The sequence below is a fragment of the Camelus bactrianus genome, chromosome 6 (genome assembly GCF_048773025.1).
Source record: "Camelus bactrianus isolate YW-2024 breed Bactrian camel chromosome 6, ASM4877302v1, whole genome shotgun sequence".
Taxonomy (NCBI): Eukaryota; Metazoa; Chordata; class Mammalia; order Artiodactyla; family Camelidae; genus Camelus; species Camelus bactrianus.
The window spans coordinates 74350497-74366576 of record NC_133544.1 but is presented as its reverse complement, the minus strand read 5'-3'; the positions used below and the strand labels follow the sequence as shown (position 1 = coordinate 74366576).

Sequence of the window (16080 nt, the reverse complement as noted above, 5' to 3'; positions counted from 1 at the left end):
AGTCTCTTTTTCCTAAAGTGATGTGGCTAGGTAATAACTGAAGCGGGACTAGAACCTCTGTCTCCTGATTCTATGGTTTTTCCTCCTTATAAAACTGTATGATACAGTTTCTCTGATTCTGATGATTATGGTCAAGAACTATACAGACTACCTAATAGTCTGTTTAATGGAATCTTTTTGTAATTTCATCACATCTAAATATAATTATTGACCTAAGTCATGTTTTATAGGAAGGTTGCTTTGGTTGCTGTACAGAAAGAACTGGGGGTTGGGGAAAGGAGGAGACTTTAGACAAAGTAATTGATTGGCTGTAGTAATAATCCAGGGATGAGGCACTGAAGACCAGATAAGGGTGGTGGCAGTGCTGCCTGTACAAGAGCCAATTTTCCATTAGGTTGTAGTGATGCAGTTGGGTCAATGGTGCTAAAGTAACTTCTCATAAATAATTTTCAGTAATTAATGCTTACATATTATATTTGCATATTATGGTTTGTCACATAGAAGGATATACTTAAAGATTTCATACAGATTTTTGAAAGTCTGAATGGTCAATCGTAATGTGAACGAGGGTTCCTGTAGGGATTGTAGAACAAGTGATTGTTCCAGTAATGAAAATTCTATAAAATACATCTTTGGAATTTATGATGCTTTATGAGGTGTTTTTTGTTTGTTTGTTTTGTTTTTTAGTTTCTGTATCCCTCTTAAATTCTTTATTACCTAAAGGACTTGGTTTTTAAGGAGCTACCTGAGAATGAATGCTTACCTGTCAAGCCGTTTCTCTTTTTGTTGTACCGCTGGTGGAATTTGCCGTTTAGGTGTGATGTTGAGCTTCTCCACTTCTTCTCTTCACAGTTCCTTTCGTGGTGCTTGTATTCTTTTCATCTTTTATTTCTGAAGTCCATTCATTTCTCTTTTCATCCCTTCAGTTCGCTAATTCATTTTCTCTTATATGTAGATGTAAAAGATGTTTTTTGTTTTGTGGTTTTGAAAGAAAAAAATATCAAGATGCTTAATATTAAAGATAATAAAGGGTAGAAGTGGAATGGGAAAAGATGAAAGAAGAAAAATGTGGTATAGTAAGAAATGTATTTGACCTCCATCTGGTTCCTGGCACTGAGCTAAAATTCTAAGTGATAGAAATAGCTTTTGTTATTCATAACAAGCCTTTTCTGTCACACCTGAATTATGCTCCTGAGGTGATTTAGGGTGGGATCCTCCCTACATGGCCTCAGGGATGGGGCTGTTCACCAGAAAGACAAAGTGATTAGAGGGTTGGGACTTCCAGCCCCACCCTCCTACCTCCTGGATGGGGAGGGGCTGGAGATTAAAGCTCTATAAAAACTCTTGAACAACAAGATTTGGTTCCCTGGTTGATAAATGGAGGGTGGCTAGTCCCAATTCCACAGGGGACAGAAGTTCCTGCTATCAGATCTGGACCTCACCCAGTGTCTGCCTCTTCATCTAGTTGTTCATCTGTGCCCTTTATATAAACTGTTAAATGTAAGTAAATGTTTTTCTGAGTACTATGAGCAGCTCCAACAAAGTAATCCTATGTGAGGAGGGTGTCGTGGGAACCTGCGAGGTAGAGCCAGTTGGTTTAGAAGCACAGGTAAACAGCCCAGACTTCTGATTGGTGTCTGAAGCAGAGACAGGCTTGACAGACTGAGCCTTTAACTTGGGGTCTGATGGTATCTCTGGGTAGACAGTGTCAGAACTGAGTTTAACTTTGTAGAGCACCCACAAAGTATCTCCTGGGAATTGGAGAATTATTTGGTGATGTTGGAAAGCACATTAGAATAACTGTTTTCACAAGGAATAGTGGTGGGTTGTGCTAGCTTATATTAGTTTTGAGCCATTCCAGGAAAGTAAGTACAAGTTATCATGTCGGGTTTAAGAGCAGCAATCTGGCACAATTCTTTTTTTCTCCCAAACTTAATCATTTTATTAAATGAGATAAATAATTAGGGAATCGGAAAATGTGATTTTTGGCAGTTTACTAATCCTGATTAGCAAAAATTTGGAACTGAGGCCTAGTTAAAAAACAGTTTTGTCTCTTGACAAATGCTTAATTTGGTAACTACTAACTAAAATGTGTAACCTGGGGATGCTCATATATGTAAGATTTACCACTGCACAGAGATTTAGATATGAACATTACTGCTGTGGCCTAGAGCAAATGCTGGTCAGTACTGCTGAAATATGAAACCTGCAGATTTCTCTTCGAACCAGTAACTATTTTGAAGTCCTTTAGCCCCTGAAATCTTTGTCATCTCTTTGAATAGATTGTAAATTGTAAGTATTAACATCAGACTTTAACGTAGAGAATCCTACAGATTGCTAAAGCTTATAAATGAACTTCTTGGGTTAGCATTGCACAAAATTAAAATGTCCAGACTTGAAACTGTCCAAATTTGTATCACTCATTGAGTATCCCCAGTTGTACTTAACTGTCTTGGCGCTCAGATATTTCTATATTCCTTTTGGTCTCTTGTTCCTCAGGGCCTCCAAACTTTGGGCTTCCTCGATTTGCCTGTCCTCTGGTTGTCTACTTTGTGTTGGTCCTGTTGATGATTGTAACGGAGAGCAGAGAGAAAGAATAGTAGGAAGTTGGTTCAGAGGCCTGGCGACGAGGGGTTAGCAATGAGGCCGAATTTGGGAGCAAAGGAAAAGAATAATTGAAATAATTCTTGTGGTTCTCCTTCCTTTTGCTTTTTTTATACTTCTGTTTTGGTTTCCTTTTTGTTTATCATTGGTTTTGTTCTGTTTTTGTTTTGTTTTGTTTTCTCCAGAAACTCCATTTCATTTTACTTTGCCTAAAGAAGGTGATATTATTCCACCACTGACTGGTGCAACTCCACCTCTTATTGGGCACCTAAAATTGGAGCCCAAGAGACACAGTACTCCTATTGGTGAGTGACTAAAATGTAATGATATTTAAAGCACAATTTCTGAGATGCCATTCTTTATGCAAGTAATTCTTTTGTAGCTGAGGCGTTGGGTGTGCCTGATAAGGTTGAATTTTGTCTTAGGAAGAATAAGGCTGTGGTGTCTGAGTCCATGAGTTTACTCCCAGGAGATGTTGAATGAGAGAGAGGAAAGAAAGGATGGAAAGAAGGAAGAAAGAGAATGTTTATAAAAATTTAATTCTATTACTTGCAAAGCAATAGAATCTGAGTACTAAGCAGTGATACAGAGCTATTTAGTAAAAAAGGGACAGCAGGTAGGGTTGAGGTACTATTTATTCAGGACCCTGGCCAGTCAGTCTGCTGCTTAACAGGGCCAGAAAATTTATATCCTCCTTCCCTGAGGCAGCCAGTAGTCTACATTAACCTATTTGTTTTCTCTAGTCAGTGCTGGGAGGTAACAATCATGCCGTCTGGAGTCTCCTGCTACCTATGCCTGATGCTGGCAGATGTGGGTTGGCTGAGGGCTCATGCAACATCCTTTGTCCAGATGCAGAAGTGGAACTGAATCCTGTTGCTCTTCTTAAGACCAGGTGTCAACACTAGTGCGTAGTTGTTAATACTTGTGACAGGATCTATCCTAGGAACCCCCTTCAATCCTGCAGAGCTGTGGAGCCAAACAGGCAAATTGATGACTGAATTGTTACTTTTCATGTTTGTATTTTAGTGTTGTTCTTTCTTCCCCTTGCCTCCCTTCTTTCAGGGATTAGCAATTATCCAGCAAGCAACATAGCAACCAGTGATGTCATGTCTGAAAGCATGGTGGAGACCAACGATCCCATACTTGAGAATGACAAAGGAGATTCTGGGGCTGCCCCAGAAATGGATGATAAATTGTGTCTGAGAATGAAACTGGTCAGTCCTGAGACTGAGCCGAGTGAAGAGTCTTTGCAGTTTAGTCTGGAAAGTAAGTTTTATTTTATGTTAGTCTTGGGTAACAAGTAGGTCTGGATCTTCTGGGAAGTATTAATTATCTTCTAGTTTTAGTGGTTGATACTTTCATAATTATAAGTGTGTAAAGTCTTACTCTTACAAACTGAATTCTTCATTTTCGGCTAGTCGCTATCATGTTGCTGAAGGTGCCCCATTTTATAATCTCTGTGGTGCTGCTTGTATCTCTGTATTAGACTTGTGTCTACACAAAGTAATTGGTTTCTATAATTCGAGTTCAGAAGAGGATAGAAAATTTAGGATTGTGGGTTCACATTGTAGGTTTATGTTGACTATTTCCCACATTAATTGCAAGTTGTTGGTATGGCTGGAGTACAGAGAAGGTGTGAGAAAATGGCTGCAAAGTCGAGACCAGGTTCTGAAAGGCCTTTTATAGCATGCTGACAAGCTGAAGAATTTTATGGCAAGGGAATAAATAATATGATCAGATTTGCTTTTTTTAAAAACATCAGCTGAATATTTGAAAAATTTGTGCCTTTGTGCATATTCCTTTCATTTCCTTGCCCATTTCCTATTCTGCTGCCTGGCAGACACAGTCTTCACCAGGAAGTGGGGTCATGAGTAGTGGGGATGGAGACGAGGGGATGAATTTGAGATATGAGTAGTAGAATAGAGAGAACCTTGGGACCAGTTGAATATGAAGTAAAAGGGAGGAAAAAAACACTGAATGACTTACATCTGAATTTTGTTGTCATGATAGTGCTCCAAAGTAAATATCCTTATTTCCATTTTACTGATGAGAAAACAGAGACTGAGAGAGGCTTTAAAGTTATATACCTAAGATTGCAATAATTGGTAAGAGGTGGAGCTGGAGTTTGAATCAGATTCATCTGACTTCAGAGCTTATAATTTTTCCACTAGGTAGTTTCTAAATGCTGTTTAATGGAGTTAGAAGAGGAAGACGTCTTGTAAAGGAGATTGTAAAGGAATATTCCAGGAAGAGGACTAGGAGAGTATAAAGCCATGGAAGCCTGTGGGAGGAGAGTTGTAAGAAGATGACAATGTCATATGCAGAAGTGAGGTCTAGTAAGATATGTCTGAAAATGTACATTGGAGTTGGCAGTTAGGATTCATTTGGTGATTCTAGCAAGAACTATTTCAGTGTAGCGGTTTGGGTGGGAGCTATGCTGAAGGTAATTGAGGAGTGAAGAGGGGAGAAGAGGCAGCAGATTCTACTTTTGAGAAGTTTATGTGATAAAGGAAGAAAAAATACAGCAAGGTAGAGGGAAATACAGGATTGAGGGAGATTTTTTTTTCTTCCATTTTTAGACTGAGGGAGACCTGAGAAGGTTATTGATTGAAAGGAAGTCTCCCAAAAAAGAGATGGGTTAAAAATGAGGCCCCTGAGAGAAATGGGGAGGGGGAGGGAGCTTTCAAAGATCACAAGAGTGGGTGGACTTGAATAAGTAGGACTTCTCGTTCTCTGAGACCGAAGAAAAGACATTCCAGCTAATATATTTTGAGTTCTTACTCTATGCCAGTCATGTATGTCATACATGTACAGCTCATAAAATCTCATAACCTGTAAAGAGGATCCTGTTGTTATCCACATTTTACAGGTAAGGAAACTGAGGCACAGGAAGATTGGGCATGCTCTCTAGCATCACACAGCTAGTCAGTGGCGTAACCTGAATTCAAAGTAGTGCCAAGAAACAGAGGTCTGGCTCCAAACTACAGTGCTGTTCTGCTTTTCAGTGCTTATTGATTTGAATCTTAGAACCTCAGTAGAAATTAAAATGTAACATGTTTCCATCCTTATTACCATCTTCTCTGAAATCAAGTAGGGCTTATCAAGAGAGTATACGGTAGCCTTGAGTATTCAGATTTGAAATTACAATTGGGAAGACCGCAAATGGAACTAAATATTAAAGATGACCATATTAGTAAATTGTACTGCCTTTCCTGATACTAGGAGCGTAGTGGTTGGGCACCATACTCACAGTTTTCCTCATTTCATCCTCTCAACAAACCTATGAGATTGATCCTTTTTAATCTCTATTTTATGGATGAGGAACCTGACTCAAAAGAAGTTTACTCCCAGGTTGGACTACTAAGTGCTGAAGCCGGGGCCTGAGCCAGGTTTCTGTTTCAGAGCCAGGGCTCTAACCACCAAACTTCTGCTGTCTCCTTGATGGACTATTTAGATTATGATGAGTTATGAATATTTTAGAAATGTGTTAAAAATTTGTTATTTTCTCTAAGGCTGGAATTAATTGTAAATGAACAAATTTTAATCCCTTGACATTATTGACATTATTTAGAGAATATGGGATTCTTTTCAATATGACCTTTAATTTTTTGCTACAGATTCTTTTTTGAAAATTTATTTTATTTTTCAAATATCTATCCCAAAAGCACTTTGGGAAGAACTTGAGTACCTTCTATATATGGGTTCTTCTAAAACTGTATACTATTTAAATTTGTGCATCAACCTAAGACATTTTCCTACATAATTAATTTTATTGAAGTTGTTTATTTTTTAACCTTTAATTTGTTTTGAAATATTAAAATTTTAAAAATTTTTTAAAAATTTTTACTACATGAGTATTTTAGTTGTATGAGAGGAGATGAATTGATATTCACAAGTTTCATTTTCATTTTTAAATGTTACTGCTTAGTAATTCAGCATATTGTATTTCTGAACTGATTAGTCTTCTGTAGGAAGTTTGAAAGAAAATTAATAGAAATGAGAAAAACATATCATTAAATGATAAATCTTTTTTCTTTTTTTTTTTTAATTTTTTTGTAGAGGGAGGTGATTAGATTTATTTATTTATTTTCTGAGGAGGTACTGGGAATTGAACCCAGCACCTTGTGTGTGCTGAGTGTGCACTCTACCACTTGAACTATATCCTCCTCCCAAATGATAAATCTTTTTTATGTTCACTTATTATTCATACCCATTTCCTTTTTATTGTTACAAATACTAATAAAGCTGGTTTTGATTTTTTAATGTAATTTTTTTTTTTAATGTCATAGTGAAAGGAGGCCTTCATTAACTTCTGAAATCCAGGCGTTATTTTAGAGCATCACTGGGGTTGAGCAAGTTTTTAGAGAAGAATTTTAGGTGTGATCCTAACTGAGTTCTGTTTCTTTTTCCTTTCTTTTGTTTTTATTCAGAGCCTGCAACTGGTGAAAGAAAAAATGGATCTACTGCTGTTGCTGAGGCTGTTGCCAGGTAACCAGAGCTAGTTGCTATTTAGAGGAATTTAATATACAAAGCCACTGAGAATGAGGGGAAGATGATTTATCAAGAGGGGAAAAAACTTAAAATATAACTTCAGCATAAAAGATTTAGCAAAATGTTGAATCTAACTGTAGACTTCTTATTAATACTTTAATGAAGTTTTTGCTATACTTAGAGCTAAGATATTTAATGGTGTTACCCTGTCTTCCTTTTGTTCATGTGGGAGTGCTCTTTTTTCCTTTTTCTGTGGGTGAGACTAGATTGTTGTTGCTGTTGGTGAGGAAACAGAGGGTTACTAAGGGATAGCCAAAGACCTTTTTCCTTCTGAGGTCTGCCCCCACCCCCACCCCAGCCACAGCCTCAGGCCATTTTTCTCTTCTGCCTGCCAAATTAACTGCAGTGTTGATCTGTTATTTTTGCTTTGTCATGAATGCTGTAATGCTTTGAGGATGAATATGACCCCATTCTGAGGCTCTGGTGGTAAGCTTTGCCATCTGGTGGCCATGAGAATAGAATTGTTTCATTGGTTTCTGGCATAAGTCACCCAACATCAAGATCCTAGCAGCGATTGTTGAAGTACAGGTGAGGATTCTTAAATCAGGCTAGACAGATATTACAAACGTAAGTAAAGGCTAGGTGCAAGAGCATGAAGTGTTGACGATGATGGCTAAGCGAACGTGTGCCCCATTTAAGAGGGGGTAGCCCCTGTTCAACTCAGGTGATCGTTACCATGCAAGAATGCAAACTTACCATTGCCAAATCTTTAAATTTTAAAGTGAAATCTAGATTTTTAAAAATAAAAGTTTTGCTTGGTGGGTCAAATCTGTCTATGGACTAAATCTGATCCCCAGTTAGAAATTTCTGACCTATCTAAATCCTTTGATTTGTGTGAAGCTGCGTCTAGAGATTATATTTAATCTGAAAGATAAACATCTTGGAATCCTTATTCAGTGAAGACTCTTTAGTGATATGTAGTCTTACAAGTTAAGAAAATGGAGTTTATGCTCGATCTCTGGTTTTAACAAAACTGTATACCAGACACAGTGTATTAGTCTGTACACATGACTGTTAAGAGGAAACAGAATATACTGCTGAAGCTTCTCAGACCTTTGGGTGGAATATTAAAAAAATTAAAAATAGGGAAAAAACTTAAGGCAGAGGGTTGGATTGGTGGATCACAGAATGAGATTCATTGCTATTGTTATGGAGCAAGTTTTATATGTGAGAATCCAGATTTTTAAGAAATCAAAGAAATCAAAGTAAGCTGTCAGAATAGTTTAAATAGTCATTGTTCCCTCTGCATTTAAATGAAGCAGAAGTACTCTGTTTTTAAGTGTCGTCTGTAACTTGGTGCTGTTCCGATTACTTGCTGCCATCTTATTTCTCTCTCACGCATTTCATTATTGAAGGTTTAAAGCATATACAAAAGTAAAAAGAGTAGTATAATAAACCACCATGTATTCATTACCAGTGTCAGAAATTTCCAACTAATGGCCAGTCTTGATTCATTTATAAATACTTCCAGCACTCTCCTCCCCACTGGATTATTTTTAAGCTAATTTCTAGCATTATATCATTTTAAGTATTTCAGTGCTTCTCTAAAAGATGAGAAATCTACATTTTGGACTTAACCACAGTACTATTATCTTGCTTTTAAAATTGGCATTGATTCCTTAATGTCATCAGATACTCAGTATTCAGATTTTTCTGATTGCTGCATAAGTTTATTGTTTTTACAATTTGAATCAAGATCCAAACAAGGTCTACACATTGCATTTGATTGATATGTCTCTTAGGTTAAATCTGCTTAAATCTGTAGGGGCTTCTTACCTCTTTTATTCTTCTGGCAATTTATTTCTTGAAGAAACCAAGTGGTTTATCCTACAGAGTTTCCTATATTCTGGACTTTGCTGATTGCATCTTTATGGTATTTAATATAGTCCTCTATCCACTTTATTTCCCATGAATCTTCCTTGAGAGTTTTTTTATTATGCTATTTGAAATAAGTATGAAGAATTTGCATTGTGGTTAAGGAGGCTTAGAGTTTGGGATTGAGAGAAAGGATTTTATTTTCTCTCTGCCTAAAAGAATAGTTTCCAGAGATACTTTTCCTTTCAAAACTAACACAGTATATTGCTTTAATTTATTTCTTAGTTCCCAGAAGACCATGTCTGTGTTTAGCTGTGTCGGTGATGCCCACCAAGAGGATGAGGCTCGAAGTCCAGACCCTGCTCCTGCACCCATCAGGCGAGCATTATTTTCATAGTACTTTTTGGGCTATGTTGATCACAAAATGGTTGGTAGCAAAATCTAGAATATACTGCTACTGTTTGGTGAACTTTAGCTTACTTTTTTGTCTTAGGAACTGTGACATATTCTAGATGAATTTATAAATGAGATATCATGAGAAATTTTATTAAATATTGTATAGATACAAATTTTTATCTTTATTTGCCAGTTTGATCAATTTGAAATGATTGAGTCTTCATAAATTTATGAAAATATATCATTCTGTGTTTCTGAGATTATTCCATTTTTTAGTTTTGGAAATGTTTACTTTTAATAGACTTTTTATTTGCCTTTAGTTTCCCATATGGCAAAACTGAGATGCTCAACATCCCAAATTTGAAGTTTGTCAGACTTGATGGAATTAAAATTTTCCCATAATCTCTTTACTCCATCATCTCTTAGAACATCTCTGAAGCAGTAAAAACATTTTTGAGTTAAAAGTATTTCTTCTCTATTTAAAGAGTATCTTGTTTGAATATATGATTCTTTCTTCTTGTTTTTTTTACTTTTTTTTTTCTTTTTAAAATAGAGATAGTGGGAATTGAACCCAGACCTCCTGCATGCTAAGAGTGCACTCTACCACTGAGCTATTACCCTCCCACCTGGAATATATGATTCTTATATTTAGTATAGAGAAATAAGTAATGGCAGTGGAATAAGCTTATATTTTCACTATGAAGTAGAATCTTTTATCTCTAGAATTCAGGGATTTTGTAATTAGAGAATGTTAATAATGTTTTGTCAGCAGGTATATTCCTGCTGTTATTTGCAACATAATTTCTATGTTCCTTATTGATAGAAATATTTACAAGGAACATGTCAGTGCTTTTACTGGGCATTTAAATTATTAAATGCGAGCTTATTGTAATTCTTGGGAATCATATAGCCCACATCATATCCTCTGTTGAATCAAGAGGGTTATTAGGTGAAATGCTGCTTTGTGTGATGCCAGAGGTGGTATGTATGGTCATGGCCCAGCAATGATGAGATTTATCAGTTGCATTGTATTGCCCTCCTGTTTCATTAAACTATTTTAAAAACAGAGGAGCCAAGATGCTGGGGAATTTTGTTTAACCTTGGTAGAACAAGGGCCTGAGAATCCAGCTGGATTTGATTCTAGTTCCTCTGTAGACAGACCTACACTCAGAACAGAATGATTGGAAGTTTGTTAAATATGTAGGTTTATTCTTTCATATTTCACTTTGGATTAATTTTACCCAGGCTTTCTGTGCTAAAATTTGTTTTCTTTGCATCAGTTTCTAAATCTGAACTATAGCGTCCAGAGTAGAATTGGGTAGCTAGAACTAATGAAAAAAGAGGAATGTGGTCCTTCTTATAGTTAGTGGATTTCTTTTGTCTTCTAAAGTTCTTTTCGGGTACTAAAGATTCCTTCTTTATGGTATTTTGAGACATTAATATACCACATCTTTACTTCTTGTAAGATATTTCTTATAAGGAAGTGACTGTGATTTGAACATCATTCATTTGACTGATGCTAACATGAGAAAGATAAATACCAAAATTCTGATATTTGATAGGAAACTGCTGAATATTGCTAATGTTGCAGTGAGATACCTTTCATCCTTAGGGAGCAAGAGAGAGAGAAGTTGTTCTGATAGCAGTTGTGGGGGAAAAGCAACCTAGTATTTGTTGGCTAAGAATTAAAAAGTCAAAAATAAAACAAAGCTTTATTTTGGAAGTGAAATTCTATTCAGAAGTTCTTTCCTAAGCAAAGCTTCTGAGGTAAAATGTGTAGGCTTGTTTAAGGGTGTGGAATAATGGTCAATGAATTCTTGAAATGATTAATCAAGTCCTGTTCCTTCTAGCATTTGGTGCACTTTCATTGTTGCCCAGATGTTGATATGTTAGATGTCTTAAAGGTTCAAACATGAGTATTCAGTTTATAGAGAAAATGAATTGAATTTCCTTAATTACTTTGCCTTATGCAACTGATACTGATGGAGCGTCTGTTGTGTACCTAGCAACTATGCTAAGTAATTTATACTTATGATCACTTACAAACTCCATCAGGGGTAGGTGTTACTTACCTGTCTTCTAGTGATCTTATTCTCACCTGTTCTTCCTCATTCAGTTGAGGTTCCTGACAGACAGGATGCAAGCTATAATAACCAAATGTATACTAGGCTCTTTTAGGCTAGAACTCTCTTCTATTTTTTTTTTATTGAAGTATAGTCAGTTTACAATGTGTCAATTTCTGGTGTACAGCACAATTCTTCAGTCATACATGAATATACATGTGTTAATTTTCGTATTAGAACTCTCTTCTAAATCCTGCTTTGCTCTCCTGTTTTGGTAAGCTGAGCTGCATAAGGTAGTAACCTCAGAAACTTCTCCTTTTCTCTTTCTTCCCCAAGATCCAGAGCAGAGCAAGCCCTAAAGAGCTCTTCATTCTTCCCTTTTTTTGTCTATCCAGATTAGTCCAACTTCTAAGGGTAAGAGCTCCTTCCAAGTTGGAGACTGTTTTCTCTGTCTAGATGACTAGCTCCGTCTTTTCTCTGGCCAGACATTTACAGACCCTTTATCAACCTGAATCTTATCTTCTGAATGTATCTCAGTTTATGCCTTGTAAGAAAATGTCAATCTGAAACATTCCAGATGTCTTCCATCGTCAGTTCAGAATGGATTCTTTTTATCTTTATTCTGGCTGTTATATGTTTAATGCAACCTAAAAATGCATTAGTTTGTTGTTTACAGTACAGTGACTCACTGAAGTTACAATTTACTAAAAAGTTAGAAGTTATGGGCATTTTCTACATGAACACAATTAAACAATTAGTTTATTTAATCTCAGAGTAGATTTTTGCAGTTAATTGATTGAGGAGTATTCTTTTGTTCAGAGTAAATTTATTAAGCACTTATTTTATATTAAGCCCTGTGTCAGGTGTTTTAAAGTATAGAGATAAATAAGACATGAATGTTAAGTTTCTGTGTAACTTGCCCACTTGGAGTTAATCTGGGCATATTTATTCTGGTGTAGTGTTAAGGACATGTCAGAAAGCTCCTAGGCACTTCAGGGCTTCATGATATCTGGTTTGTAGGAGACATTCATCAAATGCTTGTGGGATATATGAGTAACTCACTGATAACCAAAGGGAAGGCTAATAAAAAGAAATATTTTGAACTGTATTTGAGGAACCAGGTCATTCTGAAAGTTAGTTGTAGATAATGCCAGGATAGCTAGCAAAGCTAGAATCTCACCACTCTTTTCTTTATAGATCAGGTTTCTTTTCCTAAACTTACTAGTCAAGGGGTATACATGAACAGTATCTGGAATGCTGGAGTCATTTAAGGAATGTTAGAACCATTCATAAAGTCAAATGAGACATCTTGATCTAATTGATTTTGAAGTAGGTCCCTAAGTTGCCTTCATTGTCTGTGACTTCAGCAATGGTTTTATATCTTTTGTTTACTTTATTTTCCTGGGTCAAGTTTCAGAGTTCTTAGCTAATGATGAGAAAAAATTTTATGCCTGTTTATCATCATGATGGAATAGTCCTATGTAGCATTTTTTCATGGGAGTGAAATTATGATGAGAAACCTTAGAAGGTAATATGCTTGGTCACCTTATTTTCTCCCTTCCCCACGTTTCTCAACTTGTCAAATTATGGTTCCTCCTTGCCAGCACACACACACACACACACACACACACACACACACACACACACACTCACTCACTCACTCACTCACTCACTCACTCACACTCACACACACACACTCACACACTCACACACACTTGCTTACTTGATGTGGTTTCTTTATGTGGTTGATTTTCAGGGGGAACATGCTCCATTTTCCAAGTACTCAAGATGAAGAAGAGAAGGGAAAATTGGAAGATGACCAAAGGACCAGGCAAAGTCAACAGCCTATGAAGCCCAGTAGTCCTGTCAAAGTCCCTGCTTCTCCTGCCTCCCAGCAGATGGCCACACAGGAGCCAGCCAGTCCTCAAGGGGAAGCAATGGAGACAGATACGCCAGAAGGCCAGAAAGAAGGACAGAATACCAATCAGGAAAAGCCTAGAAAGGCCTTGATTGAAAGGCCCACCCAAAATAACATAGGAATCCAGACCATGGAGCATTCCCTGTGGGTTCCAGAAACCGTCTCAGCAGCAACTCAGACCGTAAAGAATGTGTGTGAACAGGGGACCAATACAGTGGACCAGAACTCTGGAAGACAAGATGCCACAGTTCAGACTGAGAGGGGCAGTGGTGAGAAACCAGGCAGTGCTCCTGGGGATGATACAGAGTCGCTCCAGAGCCAGGTGAGAGGACATATAGGGTACCTCAGGGGTCCTATTTTCAACTCTCTGGAGTCTCAGAGAATTTCAGTTGTGGTACTTCTACTTAATGATAATTCCTAACAGTTTTATACAGAGTAGTGGTTGAAAGAGAAAGACAAGTGGTCCAGGATAGAGATAGGGTAGTGAAAATTATGGGTAGCTATAGCCAATAGGTAGTCTTTGAGGGAAGTTGGAGTAGTGCCAGAATTTGTCAGGTAGGTCTTTTATGGAAGAGAAAGCCAGAAATATAGTCTGGGTCCTATAATACTTTTCTATATTTAATCTTTTCCTTCTGCCGTCATTTTTCATCCTCCTTTATAACCATCAGAGCTAACTGCTTCTCCCCCAAGTCTATTTCACCCTGGTTCTCAGGAATGAAGAGAGTAGAAAATGAAGGAGGAAGGAGTAAAGAAGCATGAAGGCTAGTGCATCACAGAACTGAAACAGGGAACAGTAACAGGGAGAGTCCCCCAGTGCCCAGGGGCTGCAGAAGGAGGCTAAGACTAGATGTTATGTGGGAGGGAAAGGAAAAAGATTGGGGCCGATGGAAGTGAGACTAGAAGAAAACAGGTTCTTGGGAATAGAGTAAGGCAGCGTAGACACTAGGAGAAATTGCTTAGGTGAGAAGTGGTGGTAGTAATGTACATGTTAATAAGAGGAAGTTCATAAAATTTTATCAGATGGCAGTGGGTTCCATGGCAGGGAAAATTTGGAAATTAGTAATTATGGTGGTAAATTGCCTTCTCAGTTGCTCTGGTGGGTCATCTTCACTTGGGATCTGCCTAGGAAAGCTTCACTAGTGATGTGCCTCTCATTTGAATGGTCTAAATTGTTTGTTTTATAAAAATAAAATAATATAGTTTCTATTTATTGACCACCTACAGTATATCAGCATTGTGCTCAAGACAACCCATGAGGTTGGTGGTGTTATTCCCATTTCACAGGTAAAGAAAACAAGCTGAAGAGAGGTTAAGTAACTTGCCCAAGATTTTGCCATCAGTAGGTGGCAGAACTGGAATTTGAACTCAGCATATCTGACTTCAGAATCGGTATTCTTTTCATTATGCTACGTTGCTTTGCTATTTTTTAAATAGCTTTTGTAGTCTTGTTCTGTTTCCATGCCTCTCTAGGAACTCCAAAAATTCTATTTATGTCAGCCCATTAGAGTTACACAGTCTCTGAGATCTTTAAAGTGTTTGCATTCAGCCACATAATAATTTGGATTTTCTGCCTTTATTAAAAGAGTTAAACTTGATCGTAAAGATAGCAGTCATATGGGTGTCACTAGATTTTATTTTCCTTTACTTTCACGTATTCCCCCTCTGTAAAATAGGGAAATGACCCCTGCTCCTGTCTCATCATGATGATAGGAGCCAGTGAGCCAAAGTGGTTAAGGCCCAGGCCTTGGAGTCAGACCTCATCTGGATATCGTGACAATTAAATGAGAGAAGGCATGCGGAGCCCTCAGCCCTGGGCCTGGCGCTGGTAAATTGCTCTGTATGCAGTGGCTGCTGCTTTCACCTATTGATTGTTATTGTTTTAAATACTGCTGTGCTGTGCTCCTGCTGGGGCAGACAGAGTGAAGCAACACATTTAAGAGCGAGGTGCTCCTGCTAAGAAATGGGAAGTGCTAGAAAAATAAAGACGGTGAATAGGTACAGAGTTTCCATTGGGAAGGATGAAAAAGTCCAGGAGGTGGATACAGTGATGTTTGTACAACAGTGTGAATGTACATAATGCCACAAACAAGATACTTAAAAATGGTTAAAATAGTAAATTTTATGTTAAGTATATTTTACCACAATAAAAAAAAATACAGACGGCAGGTACAATAACAAATTGGGATTTGTGTGCCATCTTTTGGAGGGTGGTTGGAAGATGAGGAAGGCTGTATGGGGGTTTTCCACATGTCAGTGCTCTTTTAACCCCGGCAGCCTGGGCAGGACTCAAGGCCACAACGCAGAGAACAGCTCAGGCAGCCTACCTTTTGACATTCCTTACGTTTTCATTTATGTGTCCAGTGGGCCTGGAGCCAGGTTTTCTATGAAGTGAAAGTGTGGTTTTATTTTCTTTCTATTTTCCCTTAATTATGACAAGATCCTCAAATTACTTATCTTTACAGAAATCTCTTTTCAGAAGACTGTTTGGAGAGAGTGAACGTAAACTTTCTTTGGGTTTGTCCCCTTTCCCTTCTCTCCTTTCTCGTTCTATCAGACATGTGTGTTTAAGTATTCCTCCTGAAGGGATCATTTGCCTGGCTGTTGTAATGGAAGAATGGAGGGAGGCTTTTGGCTGCATTTCAGGGATGTATAAAGCACTGAAATCTTTTTGACCCCTGTGGTCTAGGGCCTAATGCACTCTGTTAGAAGTATTTCAAGGAATTAGTTGAATAA

The 16080-nt window shown here is 37.6% G+C and overlaps 1 protein-coding gene across 5 annotated transcripts in view; it reads left to right on the top strand.

Annotated features, from left to right (window-relative positions):
• Positions 1–16080, top strand: part of TP53BP1 (tumor protein p53 binding protein 1) — a 62690-nt gene that overhangs the window by 29157 nt on the left and 17453 nt on the right. For 3 of the 5 annotated variants that reach the window (XM_074365991.1, XM_074365992.1, XM_074365990.1), the window contains exons 13-17: positions 2790–2909; positions 3667–3870; positions 7035–7092; positions 9256–9348; positions 13186–13669. In XM_074365991.1, coding sequence (XP_074222092.1) covers positions 2790–2909; positions 3667–3870; positions 7035–7092; positions 9256–9348; positions 13186–13669 — 959 coding nt within the window. Of the gene's footprint in view, positions 1–2789; positions 2910–3370; positions 3509–3666; positions 3871–7034; positions 7093–9255; positions 9349–13185; positions 13670–16080 lie in introns of those variants that run through there. The other 2 variants (XM_074365994.1, XM_074365993.1) reach the window with 2 other exon arrangements.